We start from the raw sequence: 16504 nt of genomic DNA on the forward strand, positions 1-16504 counted from the left end.
AAATCGAAAAGCTATAGGAGGTAGCAGTTCGAAACACCAGGGGGTTTGCACAATTCTTAGCCAGAGAGATGAAACTTCGAGGCAGTCTCTCTCCGAGTGAGTCGATTTTTGTCGGGGCATAGGGAGCAACGTTGAAGCCCCAGCATGAGGAGAGCTCGTGGGATGCAGATTTTCAATAGTCAAATTGTTGGGCTGAAAGACGTCAGAAGGGAGAAGAGAAGCACAGAGAGGGAATTTCTTCCTCAGAGAATTCCTAGCCAAGGAATTCGAATTCTCTAGAGCTGAGCAGCAGCAAGGGGCAGCAGTTTTACTAGCTCCAGCAAGGAGTGCGTAGGCTAGCCCAACAGTAGCACAGAAGAGAGAGGAGGTCATTCGACTTTCTATTTTTTGGCAGAAATAGCAACCAATGGCTTGAGAGATCAGGACAAGTTGGACGGAGCATCCAACTATGTCATCTAGAAGGCTAGAATGTCATTCTTTCTAGATGAGCATGCCCTCAAGACATATGTCGACATCGTGGTGGTTGTGCCTACAGATCTAGATCCGCTGAAGAAGTACATATCAGAAATGGCAAAGGCCAAGAGGATGATCCTTGATGGAGTAAAGGATCACGTAGTGTGTCATGTCACTAGCCGAGGGACTACTAAGGAGATGTGGGAAGCCTTGGCTATGTTATATCAGGGATCTTTCGAGCAGCGGAAAATGTACTTGGAGTAGAAGCTGACATCTACTTAGATGTAGAAGGGAGAGCATGTGGATCCATTCCTCACAAAGTTGAAGGAAACCTGTAATGAGTTGTCTGTTGTGGGGCATACACCTCAAGATTCAGACTTGGTTAGATTGGCCCTCAATTCTGTCTCAGATGAGTAGCAAGTCTTTCTCCAAAGTATCCTGGGTAGAGCACCATTGTCAATTTGGGATGAGATGTGCGCAGCTCTAAAACAAGAGGAGTTGAGGAGAGACTTGGTCAAGGTCAAACTTGACGGAAGCAACAGCAATAGTGGGTTGAAGCCCAAGGAGAAGGCAGGATAATTCAGCCCTTGCATCGAAGGGACAGCAGTAGCAACAGAGGCGTAAGAAGGACGTCTCGAAGATCAAGTGTTTCAAGTGTGGTGAGATGGGTCACTACGCTACTCAATGTCCTCTCAAGAAGAAGGACAAGGATGAGAAACACGATCCGAAGGTTGCGCCCGTGAAGATCGAAGAGGAAGAGTTCGCCATGACAGTCGAGATACCTCCAAGAGGTGGGCGGATTTGGAGCTATAGTTCGAAAGAGCTACAGATGGGCAGGATCCTTAAGGAGTCCATCTCCAAGATCAATATCTTGCTACGGGAGCCCAGTTTTGCAGTAGCAGGATGGACTAGTGTCGGATGGTACCAAGGAGTGTCGGAGATATAGTGGCTAGGAGCGCCAGAGTCTGAGCAGCAAAGAGCAGAGTTGACAACAGTGCAAATGGCACAGAGCAGAGGTTAGCAGTAGCGTAGTATATTCAGAAGGTCATTGCAGAGACTAGCAACAGTCAAGATCCAGCATTCATGTGGTATCATACTGAACACAGTTAATTCAGTAATTTTGGATGTTTTTCCGTTCCTGATGGAGTAGCAACAACGGTTTGCAGTGCAATAACAGTTGGTAGTGGCAATGCTAGCAGTAGCACAGATGCAGCACCTGAGAGGGAGTTGTAGTACAGATGCAGTGTTGACAGTGGCAATGTCAACATCAATACAGTTACAGCAGCAGCGCAGTGGTTGTGGATAGCATGTCAAACATCAGAAGCGCAGTAGTTGTGGACAGCATGTCAGACATCAGCAGCGCAAAAGACGATGCTTCAGAGTCAAAGCAGTATGCAGCAGTGTATATTGTTAGATCACATTCCTCGCTAAGAGGGAGTGTTGATTTGGGATAGCATCAGATGTGCTCTAGGCCTAAAATTTTGCAGGGAGGCTTGGGCACATGTATTCCAAGGAACCTAGAAAGCGTTTTGGGAAATTCCACCCAGAGATAATTTTATTAAAATAATTAAAAAAAATTAATGGGACACTAAGTCTAAACTTAGGAAATTGAAAATATTAATGGGTATTAATCTAATTGCGAGTGTAACTTCTAGAAGAAGACGAGGATCAAGCTAAAATGATCTTACCCATTGATTAGCTTTTAATCTAGGTCATTAAATGTCAACGAGAAGATTATTTAAGAGAGCTTGAGGGTCATTTGGAAAACACACTGAGAGATCAAGAGATCGAATTTCTGAAATGAGAAGTTCTCAGAAGGAAATTCTGATCGAGGAGATTTCTTGCAGTTAAGGGGCGGGGATAACATTCAAAGAAGAGAGAGATTTTCTCAGCCAGAGAATCATCAACGGAGAGAGGCAGAGAATGATCCAACAGCTCTCAAGCAGACACTGATGCAAGGCCACGCAAAGGCAGCGCAGAGGGTGAGAGAGAGTCCGAGATTTTGCTGGGCAAAGTCAGTTTCAAAAGTCGGGAGTCAGCGTGTGAGACCAGGACGCTGAGAGCAGTGATTTCCAGCAATAAATCAATTAGTTGGTTGGGTGACGCAGTGTCGAGAGGGGTTGAGACAAGGACTACGCGAGGATTGCGTAGACGCTGCATAGGGCTTGCCAGAGGCACCTCATCTAGTGTCCAAAATTACCCAGAATTTTTCTCAATGATTGTGTGAGGTAATCTCACAAATCTTTCTGCCAGTGTTTCTCTTTGTAACTGAATAACCCTTGAGGTATTCAGAGATGTATTCAAAATTTGCTACTTCTTTATAATAATAAACCCTTAGAGCTATTGCACCGGTTTTCCCGCATTGGATTTTTCTGGGGACATTTGTCCAAGAATAATGGTGTCTATTGTGTTGTATTTTCTCTCTTGTTCAGTTTCTTATTTCCGCATATAGATTAATTAAGTGAAGGCTACAGTGTATGTTTTCAATATTTGTCGTAGGAAACTACAAATAACTTGTTCGTGTAAACCTAGCAAGTAGAAGAAATATCATGAGTTGCTACAGTAGGAATTTTGGTTGAGGAATTTTCACATTCACATATATGTCTTGCTATCCAATTATCCAATTTTTTCCACACAACAATTGTTTTCCTTCATTTTCCATCTCTCTAATTCACCACGAGATGTGTCTTGAGTCCTCAACTTCGTAAGTATATAATTTCTTACTGTGGCATTTATGCCCTGGCAACAATTTGTCTCCACAATAACTACATTTGTTTACTCCCTAAGTCATGTTTCCTGTTTTTATCTTCCCTAATGAATGATGGCCCATTGAACTTGCTTTTTTGTTCAATTAACTTCACCACATTTCCAACATCCTCAATTGATTTAGGGTTCCATAGCTTTATTTCACTACGTATGTAATCCTTCAGTCCAAAAATGTACATTATATGACAATTTTTCATCTACGGATATGTTTTGTCTTGTGGCCGAAACTTCCCATTTGTACATGTTGTCACTCATGTTTCCCTTCTATTTAAGATGAATGAATTTGTTGTATAGGTCATCATCATTCTCATCATGGAACTTTTTTAATAGCATAGTTGTGAAATTTTTCTTGTGAAAAGAACAAGTGTCACACTCTATGGACCACCACAAAAACCAACCATAAGCGTCCCCTTCTAAGTTATTGGAAGTTGCCATTATTTTTCTCTTTCACCCAATGGGGATTTCGATTCAAAAATCCCTTCCGCTTTGTTGACCCACACAACTACTCCTCCATGGTTCTTACCATCATAACTCAGTAATTCCTTTTCAATTCTTTGATAATCTCTATTTAGAACTCTTTTGTGATACTTACCGCCTTAAAAAATTACCACACGTGCTTCTTAATGTCCTTCATCACTGGTATTTTGTAATTCATGCCTTGATGATGTTTTTCACTAGGCTAAGGGATTTGTAATTAATGTGTCGACACTCTCAGTAAGCTAATCAAATCTTTTTCTTTGGTGGTTAAGTGTCTTTCCCATTTCTTCCTTATCATTTTTTATTCTAAATGTGATTGCCATTGATTCTCAAAATCCTCTATCAACTCATCAATTATGTCTCCTTTTTCTATTAGCTTATTAATTTTATCTCTTAATTATTTGTGTCCTTCTCACAGCTCGTTATGCGCCTTCTCAACGCTATCGAAATGATGTCATATTCTATTGACCTCGTCTCTATATTGATTGACTTTTGCGTGTAATTCATCATTACCAACCATCTTGGATTTGGCATTTTCCTTTGTGGACTCCACCTTATGTGTGTGTGTGTGTGTGTGTGTGTGTGTGTGTGTGTGTGTGTGTGTGTGAGAGAGAGATTTAAGATTATTTTTTTATAAAGTAACTCAATAATTAACTATCTATTGAGGTGAATAAAAAAATGACTAATTGACTGGTGCCCTATAAAGTATTGGTGTCCCTTGTTTAATTGTAGATGGGAGTAGTGCAGCGAATGACAATGAATAGTGCAACGAGACAAGCAAACAACAAGGCAGGACAAGAGAACAAGGAGTAGTACAATGGTAGACAACATAGCCAATTGTGGGAGCACAGTGGAAGAGGGAGGTCGATTAGGGGAACTAGTGGTGGTTGTTAGAGGTAGTAGTACGATTGCGGAAACAACAGACATACGACAATGGAACCAACAGCATGCACAAACTAGAAATTGTTTGTACGGTGGACGAAGAACTAGCAGTGAACACCTGAGACCAAGAACAACTCTAATACAACAGTAACAAACAATCCCTATTTATATGTGTCAAGATAGAATTATTTTTATGTACTATGTGGTATTATGTATAATGGTGTCCCAGGCCTATTATGGTCAGGCATTCCCAATCCACTTAGATTTCACTCTTAGGTCCTTTCATCTTGTATAGGATTCAAGGGCTTAGGGTGGACCTACTTGGACATGGTTTAGAGGAGTCGTTTGTTTTTTGTAGGGGTGATCACTAATTGTAGGGCCAGTCCAGCCTGTGTCTTGAGCACACCTATGTCCTTCCACATGGTCATGCATTATTGAGTTTGTATGCATTCTCTAGCCATGGTATATCATTCATTTTTAGTTCTCAACATGGAAATCTCATATTTTCCAACATTTCAGATTTCCAAAGGCCATTTGGGATCCCAACACATAGGAACCAGGGGGGGTCAAAAGTCAACAAAGGTTCAAATTGCTCAAAAAACTATGTACTTACCACATCCCATGTGGAAATTTTGCCAAAAAGTTAAGGCATCAAGGAGATATGCTCAGTTAAAGGTGGTTATCCTCCTTTTGTGGCACGTGTGGGCTTGAAGAAGGCATATTGACATCCATACTTGACCGAATGGAACATACATTACATTAAAATTCATCTAGGAAAAAATTTGAGCAAAACCCATGTACGCAATCTCTCAAACTGTGCAATGCATTGAAGATCTATCATTTGGCTCATTAAATCAAGATAACTTCCCACACGTGTGAGACCCATTGAACCATTCAAGTGGTCAACTCTAGCCGTTGGGTCTAAACTAATGAAGAAAAAAGTCGGTTACTCAATAAAAGTCAAATTACCAAGAAAAAGGGATGAAAAGCATTACAAGTTAGGCAAATGGACCAAGTCAACTTAACAAATCTAGTTAGTGGGCCTCTTAAGAGCATAATGTTGAAGATGTAAAAGGCACTCCAAGGGAATGTTCGACTAAAGATGGACAAGATCTAGCCATTAGAAGGTGAAGCAACCTCTCTTCCAAGCAAAGGAGACTCTCGTCAAGTCAAATCATCCTCCTATGTTTGTTGTCACTTTATTTGTTAGGAATTTTGTGACCCATTTTTAGCTTGGAAAGTCATTGTCATGCCTCATGGAACTGCCTTGGCTTGTAGTATGGGCATGGGCCTTCATTGGAGACATTTTGAAGGTTAATACTTATTATTTGAGGTTTTACTGTAGTTGTTTTTTACAGGTGCCACCCCCTTTGGAAGATTTTATCACCTCTTTTTTGAGGATTTTAAGCAGTGAAAACTTAAAAGTCATTATCATGGCTCTTAGAAGAGCCTTGGCTTGTAGTGTGGGCATGGGCCTTCATTTTAGACATATTTTGAAAGTTAACAAGGATTATTTGAGGTTTTATTAAAGTTGTTTTTGAGGTTGTCGCCCCCTTTAGAAGATTCTATCACCTCTTTTATGAGGGTTTTAAGTAATGTAAAGTTAATTATTGCAATGACTTAGTCTTCGTGTTCTGGATGACAAGTCATATCATTAGTTTGGGGGAGGGTTTCAAACTAGTCATTAAAAAGAAAATTATATAAGGCTAGTCTTTCACCTCATTTCTATGTTGCGAAAATGTGAGATCATTATGCCATAATAAAAACTTCATTTGGTGCAAACAACCTATCTTGTGGATTGGTTTTCTATCCTCTTTCTTCTTGGCTATTGTTAGATATTGTGCTTTCATAAGAAATTTTGCAAGATCAAGCCATTAAGGGGCTACATAGTCACATGGAAGAGGAGGTTAGGAAGTTGGGCCTCGCATTCTCTTTGTTGCGTTAGGGATATCAAAATCTAATGATTGGACTTTGCCCTTATCAAAGATTTCTCCTTAAAGTACAAGATCTCTCCTAACTCCAAGAGGGGACCACTTCTACTTGATTCTAGTACCAGTAAATTATCTTAGACAAAAGTGAGGGTAACTAGTCCTAGTACCAATAAATCAGTCTTGTCCAAAATACAAGGCTGATTTAGAAAGGCATGTGATCACAATCCAGCACTGAAAGAGGTAATTAACAAGGCAAAGGTAAGACCCACCTCATCACCATTTTATTCAAAAATCCAAAGCTTTCTTCAAAGTTTTGTTTATATAAAATATCAAAAGATCTAAACAAGAAAAAAAACAGAAATATCTCACAAGCCTGAGCTTAATTTCATATTTTTCAGCTAGTTTCACCACCTAGGTTGCACTTTAATTTTATCTAATTGGCCCAAGGAAGGTATGGCTTGCTTGTCTTATGCAGAAAATTCGATTTAAAGCAATTCAAGGAGTTGTACAAGGTTTTGAATATAAGGCTGATTTAGCAAGGCATGTGATCACAACCCAGCACTGAAGGAGGTAATTAACAAGGCAAAGGTAAGACTCACCTCACCACCATTTTATTCACAAATCCAAAATTTTGTTTATATAAAATATTAAAAGATCTAAACAAGAAAAATACAAAAAAATTTCATAGCTTGAGCTTAATTTCATATTTTTCAGCTAGTTTCACCACCTATGTTGTACTTTAATTTTATCTAATTGGCCCAAGGAAGGTATGGCTTGCTTGTCTTGTGCAGAAAAAATGATTTAAAGCAATTCAAGGAGTTATACAAAGGTTTTGCGGGTCTGCAAATTCAATTTACAGTAGCAAATTTGCATGGTAAGTGAAATAAGGGTTTTGAGTCTAACGATACATATCTTCAAAGTTCAAACCCTTCTTCATAAGCAATATTTTCCATATCTGAATATCTTTCAAATTACTCATTTTTTTTAAGTGTTGGACTGCTCATTTTGTTCATATTTCATTGCCCTAACACTTCCACCCAATAATCATAATATATTTAAGCATTTATAGCATTGTAGGTGGACCCAAAGGAGGGTTTAGCTTGGTAATTTCTGGTGCAATTTTGCATATCTGAAGCATCAGGACAGCAGCTATGCCACATACTAAGGCATGCAGCAAGAAAGTTCATCCCTAGCTTGGTAAGAGCTCTGAACATTCGTCTATTGTGATTTTTCAAGGCTTATTTTTCTTAATTTGAGTGTCTTTCACTTCTAGTCTGCATTTTATGCAGAAGACTTTCATTTTCAGGCTGGCAAAAAAATCTAAAACTAATTCCTAGACTTCATCACCCAAGAGGTACTACAGGCACTAGTCTACTAACTTGTGGTGGAGGATATTGTAGTGTAGGGAAGTTGCCCTTGGCATTGTAGGAGTTGGACTAAAGAGTGATAATCCATGCCAAGGTGACAATAGGCACTAGTCCTGTGTGGTTCCACCTTAACATCTTGTAAGGACCTTAACGAGACTGCTAGTCTGGGCAATAACAAGTAAAACTAGTGTTTCATGTGGTCAAAATTAATTCAAACTAATGTTTTGGAAACTCAAACTAAGCAAAAATGACAACCAAACACAGCAAGTCAAATTAAATCTTTGTAAAACAATTTAGGGTTTTAGAATAAGGCAATTTTGGAACATCATATCAAAAGAAATCCTCCAACTAGCTGGCTCATGTCACACTACGAAAACATATCCACCTACTCAATATTGCACTTGCTTCATCATCCTTCACCCATTGGAACCTAGAAACCACTCCACCACTACAAACTTGGAACCATGACAATGCACCTTATACCCAAGACAAATAGAAACTACTACATATAGACATGCCAAAAAAAGCAATGTAGCTCCAAAAATGTAGGAAACCTGGAAATGAAGTTAACAACTGTATGACAACTACCAAACATAAGACATCTGAAAACAGACATTGCTAAAAATAGCAATATCTTGTATTTCGATGAATGTGGTCTCATTAGATTTGCCTTTCTTCAAGGAACCCAAATATGTCCTCAGGAACAACATGCAAACATGAAAATCAAACTACAAAAAATAGTGATGTCATAAATTTGCTTGAATGCCACACGAAACAAGTTCATTAACATCACTAACTCATGCGGACCAAGAATATCTAAACATCTCAGACAGGTGCATCCCAAACTCTAGCTCTTGGGAAAGAAAATGCTAAAAATTGCAGTTTCTCAGAATCTCATTGCACTGACTCTACAGCAATCTATGATCATTGTGAACACTGAAGATATGGTTGCGCCTATAATGGAATTAGCATGATGGAAACTCATTGAATCTTAAGCCTCCAATTGCATAAGCAAATCTAGGGGTTAACAGGGGAGAAGTTATGTAATCAAGTGTAAAAATTATGCTTACCTGATCCCTATTTCTATTGGACAAGGAATCCTTCTTGGCGTTGTTCTGGCAATCTACAATAAGAGAACTATTCTAAGTCAATGTAGGCTTATACCTCCTGGACCCTTTGTAGGTGGGATCACATCACAACTCTATACTTAAGTGGACCTACCTTTTTCTCATAAAAGTTTCTCTACTGTTCCATAAATTTAGACTATTGTTTACCACAATAAGGATCACCAAGGTCAATTTTATTCTTACAAGAATTCTCTTCTTCAAGGTCATGGCATAGAAGCTCAACAAGCTAAATTAATCAAGTTGTTGTAGTGATCTATAATAAGAGAACATTGCTAAGTTAATGTAGACTTGCACCTTCTAGACCCTTTGTTCGTGGGACTCACATCACAACTGTGTACTTCAGTGGACCTACTTTTTTCTCATCAAAATTTCTCTACTTTTCTACAAATTTAGTCTATCATTTACTACAATAAGGATCCCCAAGGCTAATTTTATTCTTACAAGAATTCTCCTATTCAACATCATGGGATAGAACCTCAACAAGCTAAATTAATCATCATAACAAAGATAGGGGAATCGTCTTTGATATCTTATTTTTACAATTATCCATTCATCTATGCATATATATGTGTGTGTGTGCACATTAAAATCCCCACTGAAATTAGTAATACCAATTCTTTAATAAAATAGTGTTCAAAACTAAGTTGCACGAAGCGCCGAAACGTTTCGGAGTTTCCGAAATGGGTACGTTTAGAAACATCACCTCCAAAAAATGGAAACATCGGCCAAAATGTCGGTTGAAACATCATATATGTATATATATACAAAAAGAAATTATTAAATAAGTGAATAACACATTATCTCGCAAGAAAAGAGGGAATAACACCCATATATGACAATTTAGAAGGAAAACCAAGTCTGTATTCACTGCCGTAAATGATTACATGATGGTCGAGTTTCGGTCGAGTTTCGGCCAAGTTTCGGTCAAGTTTCAGTTGAGTTTTTGACTTGCAGGTACGGGTACGGCCCAAAACGTGGGGTTCCTAGAAGTTTTGTGCAACATAGGTTCATAGCTATAAAAGTGCTAAAATCCCAATTGAAATTAGCGATATTGATTCTTTAATGGAAGAGTATCTGTAACTTTGATTCGTTATTCAAGCCTTTAATCAAACCAATCAATAAATGCTTATGGATTTCTTCATATTCCTTACCACTCAAACTGTTAAACATTCATAAACCCAGTCCAATGTAATTCCCTTGTTCAACTTTTGGATTTCGAACTAGCTTACCATAAAAAATTTAAAGCAACTTATTCGTCGATGAATTTGGAAACCACTATTGTAAGCAGAACAATAACATGAACTAGCTTACCATAAAAAAATTAAAGCAACTTATTCATCAATGAATTTGGTAACCACTTTTGTAAGCAGCACGATAACATGAATGTTATGATAATATGTCAAGGTGCTTACAAAACCAACAGAAATGACAAGGAAAAGAATGTTCTTGATTATAGATATAAACAAGCAGAGGTCCCATAATATAGATAATAAATGCATTATTAGTTGAGTGCCATTAGACAAGGAATGGCCCCTTATGTTTTCAGGAAAAGAAAAATAAGGGCCTTAAACAAAATCTTCATTACCTGCTCACCAAGAAAGTGTGCTGAAACAGAATTTAATGAATACGAACTGAGCTTGTAATCTCTCTGCATCACCTACATTAGATCATTCCATCACAGTGAAATGCATTGTAAAAAGCAAGGACCGCACCACTTACTAGCAATATTTCATAATATACATCTAGGAGGTTTCTAATTATGCCTTGAGAAGATATATGACTTCAAAATAAATGCAGATAAAATAATTATTACTAACATCGTGAGAAAACAAGAAATTAACACACAGCAGAAAGACATGTCATAAGATTAATCCTGAAGAGTAAAGAAACGGTCTCCAAGACAAGATTTTGAACCATTGAATAGTGTATATTTATAATGACAATATACAATATTGTATACTTCAAAAGATCTGTATTTGCATCCATTCCTAAATATTAAAAGGGCATAATGATTAACATTTGATTACACAGAAAATAAGATATTCATCAAATACCTTCTCAATCAGGACACTCATAGGAATTTTAAAGGCAAATACCAAACTAATATGAGCTATAAACTTATAAAAAGTAGTATTTATTTTTCCCCACTCAATTCATTCTGGTTACTCCTCGGGGAGTATTCCCACTGAGCACAAATACATAACAATATCAAAGGTAAAAACACAGGAGCCAAATATCATTCAGATACTGGAAGGGCGTATTGAGGAGGTCAGCACTCCTGCCGAAGGGAAATACCAAAGCCGCGAAAAAATCCAACACAGCAAAGGCAAAATCACAAGCTGGAAATAGAGGTTCTAGGAGAAAGGTAGCTGACAGTCTCCATGGCACTTAGAGAAAAGGAAGCCCAAAAGGAACCTCCCCCATGATCTTGATTTCAATCAAAACCAATAGAGCCCAGGAACAACCGTAAAATTCGTTCCTGAAGCAGACTGCTCTGTCTTCATAAACCAGATTTAACTTTTATTTTAAGAAACAATGACCATTACCAATAAGCAGGACTGTAAATCTACCTTTAAAAATCACTTTCTGGATTGGAAATTCACATGTACAAGCTCAATAGGTACCTCTGGAGGGATAGCTGTTCATTGGAAACCTTTGTGGCCGATTCATAGGTGTTAGTGACAATACATAGCAACGGAGGGGGATGACTTCAAGGCTAGGTGCCATGGCCATGGAACCAGCTGATGGAGGTCCACATCATGAGTGTATAGATGTATGGAGGGGCCAATCAAGGAGGCATGACCTACCCCTACCCTCAATCTGCTTTTTCCACCCCTCGGGTGCGCGTTTTACTTCTTTTATATAATGCTTTGATATGGAGCGTATCTCAAGTGTCCAAGCTTGATTTTAATGACATAACATTTGTTTACCCCTCAAGGATGAGTCGATTTCTCCCTCATCAAGGTTGGGACATGCAAGGACCCCTTATGATGTGACGGAGCATCTAGTGCTTAGGAACTCGTTGATGGCTAATGAAGGGGGTAGAGCTCATGCTAGGTTTTTTCCCATGCGCTAATTATGTCCCAACCATCTTTTGCATTTTCACTTTTCTATTTCTTTTGTTGTGGCAATCTTATTCTTTTATCTTTCTTTTAGCTACATCAACCTCCAGGGCAGGTTTTTCGGCCCTAACTCAAGGATGTGGATATGAGGGTGCCAAATCTAAGTTGCCGGAAACGGCTACCTCCAACCCCAAAAGCGTTGGATCCCGTTTCAGATCCGGATCCGCATACAAAACGCAGGAAAAATGCCTGCAAAACGTATTTGTGGAGGTTTTTTTTCGAAAACGGGAATTTTTGGCTTCAGCAATTTTTCCGTCGTTTTGGTTGAAAAACGACCCATCTCCAAAATTCTCCAAAATGTTTTGTGATTTTGTGATCCGTATTTCACTAAACCAAAAACGTATCCCGAAACTTGGCAAAATTTGCCCGCCGGGAACGATCCTTTCCGTTTTCTATCCTCCTTTCACTTTGACCACCGACCCTAACCTAAAACCATAGTTGCGAGGGAGCGCCCCCCCCCCCCCCCCCGAACCCGCTCCCAAATCGCGCTCCGGGCGGGAGCGGCTCGAGAGCGCGCTCCCGAAAATCGCTCCCACACGGGAGCGATTTTCGGGAGCGTGCTCCCTAAAAAAAATTTGCGCTCCCTGCCCTGTTCGGGAGCGTTTCAGGGAGCGATCGCTCCGTTGCTCCCAAAGCGATTTTTAACGCCCGGGAGCGATCCGGCGGAAAAAATTTCCGCGGACGCCAAAAAAATCGAATTTAAAAAAAAAAAAAATTGGTTTTAAAAGGCCAATGGGCCTAAAAAAATTTCATTGTTACTTCATTGAGCAGGAGTTTCGAGCAAGAGCAAGAGCAAAGGAGCGAGGAGCAAGCCTGCAGAGGTAAGTAGCTTAGTAATTTAGTTAGTTTAGTTAGTTAGGTAGTAATTTAGTTAATTTAATTTAGTTTATTGAGTTTAAAAATCATGAATTTAAATTAAATTAATTAATCCCAATAAATTAAATTAATTTGCAGATTCAAGAATCAAAACCCTACAAACATCAAACACCATGGACCTGGCTATATTTCTTGGCATTTTCCTCTTCCTGGTCCCTTTTATGGTTATTATGGTGCTGGAGAGTAGGAAACGGAGGGGCCAAACTGAAGAGGGGGATGAAGAAGCTGGAAAAAGTCAAATTGGTGAAAACCCCGGTGAGGAGGAGCTGGAGGAGGGTGAACATGACCCTCAAAAAACTAAACAAGACCAAACTCCATTGTGGAAATATGTTAACAGGGCTGAAACAGGGAGAGGGGGTGGAACCACTAAATTTCATTGCCCCCATTGCAACACTGATTACACAGGTTCATACACCCGTGCTAGAAGACACCTCTGCGGGAAAAGGCCATGGGATGGAGACAAACAAATAGGAATCAAAACTTGTACAGCGGTGTCAGCAACGGATAGAGCCAAATACATAAGGGAAGAGGAGGAAGCCCAATACAGATCAAAAAAATCAAGGGGTTTCTTTGAACCAAGCTCACAATCACAAAGAACTCCTTCAGCATCCTTCCAAGGCAGTGGATATGGAGGCACAGGGTCATCATCTTTAAGGCGTAGAACCATATCAGATTTCCTTGATGAGGGGTGTAGGAATGATGTGGATTCAAAGGTGTACAGGTTTCTCTATGCATGTGGGATACCATTCAATGTTCTTCGCTCACCTTATTGGCACGAAATGGTTTCTGCCATAAATGATGCCCCTAAAGGATACAAGAGCCTTGGGTATGACAAGGCAAGAACCGTTGGCCTTGATCATGAAAAAGCAAAAATATCACATTCTTTGAATAGAATGACAAGTTCTTGGACTGACCATGGGGTGTCCATTGTATCTGATGGATGGACAAATGTAAAAGGCAAGCCATTGATAAGTGTTCTTGTTGTGTCTGTTAGTGGTCCCATCTTTCTAGCTGCACATGATTACTCAGACAAGTTCAAGACCGCCATCAACATTGCAGAAGCATTACTTGATACAATTGAGCGTATTGGCCCATACAATGTCATCCAAGTCATCACTGATAATGCTCCTAATTGTAAGGCAACAGGAGCAATTATTGAGGATAAATACCCCAACATATTTTGGTCTGGATGTTTGGTTCACACATTGAACCTTTTGTTGCATGATATTGTCAAGAACAAAAATGAACAATACCAATGGATTGGTGATTTGTACAAGAAAGGCAAACAAATGATAAAATTTATTACAAATCATAGCAATACCCATGGCCTTTTCCGCAGTCACTCGAGATTGGAGTTGTTGAAGATTGCGAAGACCAGATTTGGTAGCTATTACCTTACCTTCAGGTGCCTTTTCAAGGTAAGAGAGGCATTAGCTAGCATGGTATCAAGTCCACATTGGCAGGTATTAAAGGAAAGGGCTACAAATGTAGCTGACATGGCAGGTTTTGAAATGGTGGAGGAGGCCGCTCTTGTTGGGCAGTTTTGGACAAGTGTGAGGCAGGTATTGGATTTCACCAAGCCAATTTATCACATGATTCGGTTTGCAGATACAGACAAATCAGTGATTGGCGAGGTGTATGAGCAAATGGATACCATGTTGGGGGAAATAAAAGACATTGTTCATAATAGAGATCCCAACTTGTACAAACTGATTCATGATTGTGTGTGTGAACGGTGGAATAGGCTTAATCTTCCACTACATTGCTTGGCGTATATCCTTACGCCAAAATACTACTCTACATCTTGGTTGGGCCAACCTGCAGCAGGGGGTGGGGTTAGGACCAAACCCCATTTAGATCCAGAGGTAACTAAAGGATATTTGGAAGCATTAGAAAAGTTGGTACCTGACAGGGAGGAATGTGCCGTTGTGCGCTTTGAAATAGGCAGATACTTCAATGGCACTGGTTTGTATGGTAACTTCCATGCAATGGACGACAGAGATAGATTTGATACTCTCACATGGTGGGAAACATATGGCGGGCATGGACTTTTGCCAAAATTGGCAAAAAAAGTTCCTTCACAGGTTGTAAATACTTCTTCTGCAGAGAGGTGTTGGAGCACCTACAGCTACATACATAATGTGAAAAGAAACAGACTCAATGAAAACCGAGCAGAAAGCTTGGTTTATGTGCACTACAACTTGAGGTTGTTGAGTCATTACTGTGATCGGGCTTATGAGGATCCCACATATAAAATTTGGGACAATCACCCAGAGGATGACAATTTGGAGGATGGCATTGTACATATTGAAGAACTGGAAGAGGAACTTGTAAGGGATGAAGATGAAGCAGCTGCAGCAGCCATGCCACCTCCACCTCCACCATCCAGTAGCAGTGCTCGAGGTCCGAGTCTTATTCCTTTGTTGTCGCCACCTCCATCTACACCCTCACATGGAGGTTCTAGTTCTGGTCGTCGGTCTGTGCAGGAGACTCCTAGAAGACCACCACGACCTGCTTATACTCCTGGAGACTGTCGTGGCAAGGGCCATGTTGACCCCTACTGGTCAACTACCCATGCAGTGCACCCCGTTTTTTTTGACAGAAAGAAGCAGCACCTGATCAGCATGTCCGTGCCATCCTGCCATCATCAGCAGCTTGATCATTTCAGTTGTAAACCCAGTCTGCATATATGAATTGTAAATAATCTAAGCAGATCAGAGTCTGTAAAGCTGCCTAGGTGGACCTAACTTTCTATGATAATCTATGTCCCGGAAGGTTTTTCGTCTCACCGATCCATGGATCGGCAGAGTTTTCCTTCAAACCTGACCCCAAAGCCGAGATGGATTTTGTCATTAGAACTTTAGGAAAATCCTAGTGTGTCAAATCTGCTAGATTATAGTTGTGTCGCAGAACTGGGTGTTTTGTGAGGGTCTGTATTAAATGGGTTTGTCCCTTAAGATGTAATTTTGTAAAAGTCATGATGTAATGTGTCCTGAGGGTCAAGAAATGTTTTAAATCCCCTCATGAGTCCTAAGTCCTAGGTCCTAGGTGATGTTTCCGAAGGCTTAGTTCAGTAATCCATTTTAAAATGATTTAAAAAATTAAAAAATGAATAAAAATAATAAAATAATGAAAAATAATAAAAAATTAAAAAATGAAGCAAAAACCCTAACTAATAAAATAATAATATTTTAAGTTAATAAATCGACGGATGAGATCAAGAGATGTCTTGATCCTCATCAACGGTCGAGATCATTTCTACATGGATCACTCGAACTAGCCGTTAGGATCATTTCCTTTATATAGGGTCTTAGGGGGTCATTTCAGATCATCTGATCTGTGAGTCTGTACTGAAAAAGCTCTCTTGTAATCTGATTTTCTGGTTAATAAAAAGACTTTGGGGTTCAAACTGGCTGGTGTTACTCTCTGGAATTGTTGTGAGATCTTTAATTTTCTGCATATTTCAGTTTTTAGCCGTTAATCATAGCTTGTTTTTTTTAAGA

The 16504-nt window shown here is 39.5% G+C and overlaps 1 protein-coding gene across 1 annotated transcript in view; it reads right to left on the reverse strand.

Annotated features, from left to right (window-relative positions):
- LOC149180389 (DNA polymerase delta subunit 1) overlaps positions 1 to 16504 on the reverse strand; it is a 337034-nt gene that overhangs the window by 93835 nt on the left and 226695 nt on the right. The window contains exon 11 of the mRNA XM_089416092.1: positions 10589 to 10660. Within this exon, the coding sequence (XP_089272218.1) occupies positions 10589 to 10660 (72 nt within the window). The remainder of the gene's footprint in view (positions 1 to 10588; positions 10661 to 16504) is intronic.

Source organism: Pinus tabuliformis, chromosome 3_2 (assembly GCF_031772625.1).
Source record: "Pinus tabuliformis cultivar Carrire ecotype Pingquan chromosome 3_2, CPIR1, whole genome shotgun sequence".
Lineage (NCBI taxonomy): Eukaryota > Viridiplantae > Streptophyta > Pinopsida > Pinales > Pinaceae > Pinus > Pinus tabuliformis.